The following is a 9,630-nucleotide window of genomic DNA, read 5'->3' as shown; positions in this document are numbered from 1 at the left end:
TTTATCCGTGGCTGTAATTCTCCACCGGTGCTCCATTCAACTCTACAAAGTGACACGTTCCTCACTGTTCTCGGCACTACCACGGGCTCTGCACTGTCAGATCTGCAATTTAAATACTGTCACTTCACCAGCAGAATGTTACACACACAAACTTGGAACAAAATGACTGTAACTGTGTCCTGAAAAGGAAAAACGTACACAAAGTTAACCCAGGGACGTGGCCTGTGGAATGCTGTGTGTCCCCACGGCTGGTGCTTGGCTCTGGGAGGGAACCAGAGCTCAGAGTATGTCATGTATAATATGGAAACTGGTTCTGCTCTAGTTCTGAACCTCGTCACCACACACCCCTTCAGTGAGGTGTAAAACAAGGATAAAGCAGCACTCCTGACTCAGCTCATTCGGAAATTTCAGCTTAATTTCCTCAGCCAGAGTTTTCCCTGACTGTCACCTCAAACCAGCGAGGCACGGTCACCCCTCCCTGTGCCCAGCTCTGGGACAGGAGAGAGTTAATAAACACTAATTCTAATTAACAGGCTTCTAAAGGTGGCTAAAATCCTTTTCCCCAGCCCCGGGAATAAACAGTGAGTGATACTAAAATGAGCTTCTTAATATGAGAGTCTTCACAGTCGTGTTTTCCTCAATTCCCCCATATTCCCAGGTCCTGCAGTTTATTTGTGAGGGGTGGGCCAACAGCCGGGCTTTGATAAAGACAAGAAGATCCACAGCTCTAGAAAAGCCTTCGTGTGGCCACAGGAAAATGGTTTTTTGTGGATAAATGAAAAGCTAGTGAGTGAATGGGCTGCACTGGAGCCACAGTGACCTCCTGTGGATAAACCTGGCCTTGAGGGAGGGACGGGCTGAGGGGGGACAGGGCTGAGGGGGGACAGGAATGAGAATGGAGAGGGCTGAGGAGGGACAGGAATGAGGAGAATCTGAGGAGGGACAGGGCTGAGGAAGGACAGGGCTGAGGGAGGATCTCAGGAGGGACAGGGCTGAGGAGGGACAGGGCTGAGGGAGGATCTCAGGAGGACAGGGCTGAGGAGGGACAGGGCTGAGGGAGGATCTGAAGAGGGACAGGGCTGAGGAGGGACAGGGCTGAGGGAGGATCTCAGGAGGGACAGGGCTGAGGAGGGACAGGGCTGAGGGAGGATCTCAGGAGGACAGGGCTGAGGAGGGACAGGGCTGAGGGAGGATCTGAAGAGGGACAGGGCTGAGGGGGGACAGGGCTGAGGAGGGACAGGGCTGAGGAGGGACTGAGGAGGGACAGGAATGAGAATGGAGAGGGCTGAGGGGGGACAGGGCTGAGAGGGGACAGGGCTGAGAGGGGACAGGGCTGTGGAGGATCTGAGGAGGGACAGGGCTGAGGAGGACAGAGCTGAGGAGGACAGGGCTGTGGAGGATCTGAGGAGGGACAGGGCTGAGGAGGACAGGGCTGAGGAGGACAGGGCTGTGGAGGATCTGAGGAGGGACAGGGCTGAGGAGGACAGAGCTGAGGAGGACAGGGCTGTGGAGATCTGAGGAGGGACAGGGCTGAGGGAAGGAGGGCCGGGCTGAGGGAGAGCTGGGGCGGGGCCGGGGCGGGGCCGGGGCGGAGCCAGAGAAGCGCCGGGGCGGGGCTAAAGCCAAGATGGGGCGGGGCTAAAGCCAAAGAGGGGCGGGGCCGGAGCGGGGCGGGGCCGGGCGGGGTTGGGGGGGCCCGCGGGCCGGGCCGGGGTGGGCAGAGGGAGGTCCCGGTGCCGGGGCCGGCCCGTCCCGCGCATGCTCGCGGCGGCGCGCGCTGTCCCGGAAGTGGAGGCGCGGCCGTGACACGTCGCAGGGGCCGCGGCGGCGGGAGCGGGGCCGGGCCGGGGCCGCAGGTAGGGCCAGACCCCGGGCGGGGAGCGAGATCCCGGGCGGGGAGTGAGATCCCGGGGTGCGGAGCGGCCGGGAGAGCGGGGCAGAGACATCCCGGGGCCCCGGCGCAGTGCGAGGTCCCGGGGCCGAACGGCGGGAGGGCCCGCGGGCCGGTCCGGGAGCGCTCGGGACCCGCCGCGCTGTTCTCTTGCAGAGGGGGCGATGTCCGGGTTCGACAGCTTCAACACCGAGTTCTTCCAGACCAGTTACAGCATCGAGGACCAGGCGCAGCCCTACGACTACAGCGGGCGGCCGTACAGCAAGTAACTCCTGTGGCCGGCCCGGGGTCACGGCAAACCGGGGCTCGGCCTGGGGGGACCCCAGATCTCAGTCCTTCCCACCCTCTGCCATGGCAGGGACACCTCCCACTGTCCCAAGGTGCCCCAAGCCCCATGTCCAGCCTGGCCTGGGACACCTCCAGGGATCCAGGGGCAGCCACAGCTCTGCCAGCCCTGCCCACCCTGCCAGGGCACAATTCCTGCCCCAAATCCCACCCAGCCCTGCCCTCTGGCACTGAGAGCCATTCCCTTGTCCTGGCACTCCAGGCCCTTGTTCAAAGTCCCTCCCCAGTTCTCCTCTGGGCTCCCTTAGGACACTTCTGTGTCTCCAGGAAAGGTTTGGCTCCCCAGCCAACTGCTGGTTTCTGGAAGTGAGTCCTGACTGCTCTGTTTGATGGAGAGCTGAGCTCACTGTCTGTAGATGGAGATCAGAAGGAATTCTGTGTTGGTTTCTATGCCTGGTAGATTTCAGAGCGGTGTTAGATGATTGAGGGACAAGTTATATGAATTATATGAATCATATAAGTGATCTGCATGTCCTTGGGAGGAGAAATACTGTTCTTGTGCAGCTCCATCTCCAGCCACTCACTTGGGAATAGAAATTAGTGTCACCTCAGTGAGCCTGTGATGAGTCTCAGGCTGCAGCAAGGGGGTGTGGGGGGTTCTCCTGGGCCAGGGGAGTCCTGGCAGCCCTGTGTGCACATCCAGCCTTGGGCTGGGGGCTTTGGTCCGTCTGTGTGACCCCTGGGCTGGATGGGCAGGTCAGTCCCATCCCCTGGGCAGGATGGGACAGGGCAGTGCCATCCCCTGGGCAGGATGGGACAGGGCAGTGCCATCCCCTGGGCTGGATCAGGATGGGGCAGTGCCATCCCCTGGGCAGGATCAGGGGCAGGGCAGTGCCATCCCCTGGGCAGGATGGGGCAGGTCAATCCCATCCCCTGGGCAGGATGGGGCAGGTCAATCCCATCCCCTGGGCAGGATGGGGCAGGATCAGGGGCAGGGCAGTGCCATCCCCTGGGCTGGATGGGACAGGGCAGTGCCATCCCCTGGGCAGGATCAGGATCAGGGACAGGGCAGTGCCATCCCCTGGGCAGGATCAGGGGCAGGTCAGTGCCATCCCCTGGGCTGGATGGGACAGGGCAGTGCCATCCCCTGGGCAGGATGGGACAGGGCAGTGCCATCCCCTGGGCTGGATCACAGGGCTGGACTCTGCTCACACAATGAGTTCTGCCTTTTCCCTCCTTCTCTTTCCAGAGTTAAAGATTTTGGAAAAGCTGATGGAAATCTCTGTGGTTGGACTTGGGATGGATCAGTGGCAGGAACACCTGAAGAGTTTGTTTAGGGCAGAGGGTGGCTTTGATTGGGGCTTTTTGTGGAGGACCTGTGGGATTTCTAAGGCAGAAGGAAGGGTTTTCTGTGTTGTACTGACTGGAAGAAGCTCTGCCTTGCAGGAGGTGTTTGAGCAGCAGCTCTGGCTGTGCCCTAACGTGGGGTTGTGCTTTGCAGGCCCTATGGAGGCTACGAGTACCCCCAGCAGGGCTTTGTGCCCCCGGACATGATGCAGCAGCAGCAGCCCTACACGGGGCAGATCTACCAGCCCACACAGGGCTACACTCCAACCTCAGCACAGTCTTTTTATGGCAGCAACTTCGAGGATGAGCCTCCACTATTAGAAGGTACAACTTGGCTGTGGCCTGGATCCAGAACTCCTCCTAGTTTGGGGATGAGTTGGTAGCAGTGTGTGGATTCCCTGCTGCTGGGAGTGCTCTGTGTGTTTGAAATTCTCATTGATTTTTTTTTTTTTTTTGAACTTGTGTTTTGGCATGGGAAATCCTTGTTCTTGTGTGAACTTCTGCAGTTGGAAGTTGGTGGTTTCCTGATTCACACCAGCTGCTGTGTGGAAGATTAAATCAGTTATCTGGGAGACCTGCCTTTGTGACAGAACACTTAATATTCCTCTTGTTGCAAATAATAATTGTGACTGCCCACTATTGTGAAATGTGTGGCTGCAGGTCCTTTGAGTTGATTCTTGGTTATAACAGGAATGTTTCATTGCTAACAAGGAATGCCAAACACTGCAGAAATGCCTGTGCAGAGTGCAGGCTGGATATTCAGCTAAGTCTGGCTGGCCTGGATCAATTTCCAGCTTATTTCTGTGATTTTTTTAGTTCCAGACTGAATAAACCCTCACTGTCACTGGGTGGAGGGATAGGCATCTATCACACCTGTCCCCAGGTGATATCTTCCACCCCTGCACTTTTTTATTAAAAATACTACTTTACTTACATAAATAAAACAGGATCAGGGACCTGTGTGAGCCCAGAACTCTGTGCTTGGGCTCTTCCCTGGTCCTTCAGAACCCACCTGGGCACTGGAATGTGTGGAGGCAGCAGGAGGAGAGAGGGGAGGGCTCAAATCCCTGGTGCCCATCACAGACCTGGGGGAGCTGGGATGTGGAGAAACAAGGAGGATAAAGGGTGGAGCAGGTGGGACAGGCAGGAAGGGAAGAAATGAACTCCATTCTCTGTTCACTTGCAGAATTGGGGATCAATTTCGACCACATCTGGCAGAAAACACTAACAGTGCTGCACCCCCTGAAGGTGGCTGACGGCAACATCATGAACGAGACAGACCTGGCTGGGCCCATGGTGTTCTGCCTGGCCTTTGGGGCCACCCTGCTGCTGGTGAGGCTCTGCAGGGCTGCTGGGGAGCCTGGGAGGGGCTGCAGAGCCTGCAGGGCTGCTGGGGAACCTGGGAGGGGCTGCAGAGCCTGCAGGGGCACTGCAGGGCTGCTGGGGGGCCTGGGAGGGGCTGCAGAGCCTGCAGGGCTGCTGGGGGGCCTGGGAGGGGCTGCAGAGCCTGCAGGGCTGCTGGGGGACCTGGGAGGGGCTGCAGAGCCTGCAGGGCTGCTGGGGGACCTGGGAGGGGCTGCAGGATCATTGCAGGGCTGCTGGGGGGCCTGGGAGGGGCTGCAGAGCCTGCAGGGCTGCTGGGGGGCCTGGGAGGGGCTGCAGAGCCTGCAGGGGCACTGCAGTGCTGCCTGGGGAGCCAGGGGAGCTCATCCTTTTTGTGGAGTGGGAAGGGACCCTCAGGGATCATCAGAGTCCAGCCCTCAGCCTGCACAGGACAGGGATTTGTGTGTGAGTGGAGGAGGCACTGGGGCTCTCACAGTGGTGGGATGTGTCAAGTCACTCTGCAGTGTCAAATCACTCTGCAGTGTCAAATCACTCTGCAGCAAACCCACTTTCACACTCACTGTAATCCTCAGTGGGCCTGGCACTGCTGGAGCCTGGTCACCTTTTCTATCTGAGCTTAATTGGAATAAGACTGTGCTTTAATTTAGACTCCTGAGTGTCAGTGATGAGATGACAGCAAACAGCATTTCATTGCCCATTCCTGGGCATTGAAAGCTTCAGGGGTTTTCATCTGTTTTAGCTTTAAATGCTCCAGGCACTGCTTTTCATTTCTGCCTAAAATTTCACGCTGCTGTGACAGTTAAAACACACTTTGGTACCAAGGGGACTTCAAGCCTACTTTAATAAGTCACTGTTATTTATGGAAAGTAGGCCAGTCAAATTAATGAAGGTGTTTATAATAGACACCTTTAAATTTTCTTTTCCTAAAAATTGATTTCTCCTGTGTGCTTTTTTAAAAAAAAGCCACAGAGTGTGGTGAGGGGGAGTGAGCTGAGCCTGGCACAGAGCGGGCAGCAGGTGGGATTGTTTCCTGTGCTGCTTGGGAAGGAGGAGAGCTGGGTCTGAGCACACCCAGTTTGGGAATTGTTGGAAAGGGACACCCTGGAACAGCCCCATGTCCTGCAGAGGAAGGTGCTGGAAGGGGAGCCTCAGTCTCAGCCTGGGAAAACCAGGAGGTGACTGAACACATGGACATGACCCACCTGTGCTGCTGTGGGCTTGTGAACAAAGAAAGTTTGGGTTTGGCTTTTTAAAGTCTCCCTCAGCTAATCCCGAGTTCACACCCAGTGCTTGGCAGCTCAGCCTCAGCTATTCCTGGTTTTTTTTTTTTATATAATTTTCCTTGTGCCATAACTTTGTGCATTCTGCCACAAATTAAAGGACTTCAGCCCTGGGTTTGTCAAGGAGTTCCCCAATTACAATTTTGTTGTCTTTACACACCAGTTCTGTAAAGATCAGTATTGCAAGTAATCAGTTAGCATGAAAAGTCCTTGGTTAAACCCTGAACAGTTCCTGGGCTGAGATCAGAGAACAACAATCAGATCAGAACCTGTCCATTAAGATCCACAGAGTCAGGAGGAATTCCAGGCTCCTGGAGCATGAGGTGTCCTGGGGGGGAAACACTCCCTGTGGGGTGGGAGTGAGGGAATGAGGGAGCTGGGGGACAATGCCTGTGCCCACCCCTGCTGTGCTCCAGGGTGGGTAGGTCTGCTCCTTGTGCCGGATCCCTCCTTGTGCTGGATCCCTCCTGTGCTGGATCCCTCCTGTGCCGGATCCCTCCTGTGCTGGATCCATCCTGTGCTGGATCCCTTCTGACCCCCATCGTGTGCTGGGTCCATCCTGACCTCATCCCATGCTGGTTCTATCCTGATCTCATCCTGTGCTGGATCCATGCTGGATCCCTCCTGTGCTGTATCCATCCTGACCCCATCTCGTGCTGGTTCCATTCTGTGCTGGATCTATCCTGTGCTGGATCCATCCTGTGCTGTTCCATTCTAACCCCATCCCATGCTGGTTCCATCCTGACCCCCATCCTGCTCTGTTCCATCCTGACCCCTATCCCGTGCTGATTCTATCCTGATCCCATCCTGACCCCATCCCTTGCTGTTCCCCCCGTGCTGTTCCCCCTGACCCCATCCCATGGTGTCCCCCCTGACCCCATGTCCCCGCAGGCAGGGAAGATCCAGTTCGGGTACGTGTACGGGATCAGCGCCATCGGCTGCGTGGGCATGTTCTGCCTGCTGAACCTGATGAGCATGACCGGGGTGTCCTTCGGCTGCGTGGCCAGTGTGCTGGGCTACTGCCTGCTGCCCATGATCCTGCTCTCCTCCTTCGCCATCCTCTTCTCCCTGCAGTAAGTGCTGCCCCTGGGTGGGGGAATTGCTGAGTTTGGGGGGATTTGGGGCAGGGGAATTGCTGAGTTTGGGGCAGGGACATCACTGAGTTTGGGGGGACTAGGGGCAGGGACATAGCTGAGTTTGGGTGGATTTGGGGCAGGGGAATCGCTGAATTTGGGTGAATTGGGGACAGGGGAATCACTAAATTGGGGACAGGGGGATCACTGAGTTTGGGGCAGGGACATCACTGAGTTTGGGTGGACTGAGTAAAAGTGCTTTGAGATTTCACATGCACAGAGTTCATTTGGAGGGGGATTTCTACCCTCATAATTGAGGTGTTCTAAAATTCCAGAATCCCAGAATGGTTGGGACTGGGAAAGCTCATCCAGCCCCACCCCTGCCATGAGCAGGGACACCTTCCCCTGTCCCAGGCTGCTCCAAGCCCTGTCCAGCCTGGCCTTGGACACTGCCAGGGATCCAGGGGCAGCCACAGCTTCCCTGAGCACCCTGTGCCAGTGCTTTCCCACTGCTTTTATTGGGAATATTTCACTGAATGCCAAATGCTGAAATCCATCCCAGAACTGTTGGGTGAGTCCAGCTGTGGCTCCCGCAGGTGGGTTTCCCCAGGTCTCACAGGGATTCTCTCCTTTCTGCCTTTGCAGGGGGGTGATGGGGATTATCCTCACGGCTGGAATTATTGGCTGGTGCAGCTTTTCTGCTTCCAAGATCTTTATCTCTGCCTTAGCCATGGAGGGGCAGCAGCTGCTGGTGGCCTATCCCTGCGCGCTGCTCTACGGCGTCTTCGCCCTCATCTCCGTCTTCTGAACAGACTCTGGGGGGACTCCAGGGGGCCAAAAGGAAAAAATCCCAGCTTGGAGCATGGACTTGGACCAGAAAACAGCTGCAAACAACTGTCTCGTGTTGCTATCATGAAACTTAGACCTGTTTGAATCACCCGGAACAATGGAAAATGTCTCGTGTTCACTTTTTTTAGGACTTTGAATACTGTTTTCAATGACCTGGGGCAGTCCAGAGCTTTAATACGTGTTCATGCTTATCAAGTTCCTGTGATTTCTTTCCCATTCCTAGATCTTTAGAAAAAAGTAACTTTTCGGTTGTTTTTTTTGTTTTTTTTTTTTTTTTTTTTTGAGAGTTGTGATTTTTTTTGTTCATTTTGTTTTGTTTTGTAGGGGAGGGCGAAGGGTTGCAGTTACAAATTGGTAGATTTTTATCCAAAACAGTTAAAAGAGCTGCTGTGGATTTTGGGAGGACTTTGGATAAATCTACAGGAAAGAGGAACCTGTTTCCTGACCCCCCTCTCACCAAAAATGCACAAATGAACAAAAGTAATTAGAGTATTTCCTATATTTTAACCAATATCCTCCTAAACTCTCCAGTCTCAATTATTTCTCCACTTGCTGTGAGAGTATTTCAGGATTAAAATACTTTAAACTATGAAGTAGAAAAAACAGATGCTTAAAAGTGAAAGGGATCTGTAATTCTGTGACACTTGAAACGTGACCACATTGGGGTGTCTGTAGCTTTATGTTGACTGGGGTTTCTGAGGGACTGGCAGAGGTTCCTCCCCTCGGGGTGCAAATGCTGCTGGATGAAGAGGAATCTCTCCCACAGGACTTCCAAGGAAAACACCATTATTTGGAAAACGTTATTGCTTGTCAGTATTGTAGTTATTGTAAAATAATTTAAGGCATATTGATTAAATTTTCCTTAAATTTTGAAAAAAGGTGTGTGATTTTCCTGATTTTATTTTTTTGATGTTCGCTTACTAAAATAGAGATTTTCACGTTGAAACAAAATCACGTTTAAAATTGAATTAATTGGGTGGATTTGGGGTTTGGTTCAGTGAGTGAAGAGCAGGAGGGAGCCCCTGTCCTGAGTCTGTGCAGATCAAAGGCATTGATTGCTAATGAGACTAATTAAACAGTTCTGGGGCACAGAAGAGCTGCCTCAGCTGCCTGAGCAGGGCAGGTTCTAACACTCTAATTCTGTACTTTGGGAACAGATAATTCAGCTTATCCTGCACTCATTCCAGAGGGGAATTCTTAAAGCTTTGCAGTGATTCCACAGGTTCCTTCCAGGGTGATCTCCTGGATAATATATAATATATTATAATATATTATATAATATATATATTATAATTATATATATTATAATATATATAATTAATATATAATTATAATAATATAGTATAAATATATAATTATATATTAATTATATTATAATAACTATATTATAATATTTACTAATTATATATTATAATATATAATGATAATAATATATTATGACATATAATAATAATATATTAAAATATTATAGATAATGTTTTCTTCCCCCACTACAAGCAAACTTCAGTGCACAGGAAAAACAACTCAGTGTTGCCCTGGCAACAGAACTGCTGAGTTTGGA

The 9,630-nt window shown here is 53.1% G+C and overlaps 1 protein-coding gene across 1 annotated transcript; it reads left to right on the top strand.

Annotated features, from left to right (window-relative positions):
* Window positions 1-1,764: 1,764 nt before the first annotated feature.
* Window positions 1,765-8,945, top strand: YIPF5 (Yip1 domain family member 5). Its single transcript, XM_083871970.1, has 6 exons — window positions 1,765-1,856; window positions 2,048-2,156; window positions 3,678-3,847; window positions 4,710-4,855; window positions 7,039-7,220; window positions 7,866-8,945. Exons 2-6 carry the CDS (start codon window positions 2,056-2,058, stop codon window positions 8,026-8,028), a joined length of 762 nt encoding a protein of 253 aa, XP_083728096.1. The 5' UTR covers window positions 1,765-1,856; window positions 2,048-2,055; the 3' UTR covers window positions 8,029-8,945.
* The last annotated feature ends 685 nt before the right edge of the window (window positions 8,946-9,630 follow it).

This window comes from Zosterops lateralis, assembly GCF_965231275.1.
Source record: "Zosterops lateralis genome assembly, chromosome: 14".
In the NCBI taxonomy this organism is placed as follows: Eukaryota; Metazoa; Chordata; class Aves; order Passeriformes; family Zosteropidae; genus Zosterops; species Zosterops lateralis.
This window is presented reverse-complemented; position numbering and strand designations above follow the sequence as displayed.

What these genes read in the sequence shown, in the direction of transcription:
- YIPF5 (XM_083871970.1), top strand. Translation starts at nt 2,056, where the DNA reads ATGTCCGGGTTCGACAGCTTCAACACCGAGTTCTTCCAGACCAGTTAC. An exon ending in TGAGCCTCCACTATTAGAAG is followed by an intron (nt 3,848 to 4,709) that starts GTACAACTTGGC and finishes GTTCACTTGCAG; the next exon opens with AATTGGGGATCAATTTCGAC. An exon ending in GCCATCCTCTTCTCCCTGCA is followed by an intron (nt 7,221 to 7,865) that starts GTAAGTGCTGCC and finishes CTGCCTTTGCAG; the next exon opens with GGGGGTGATGGGGATTATCC.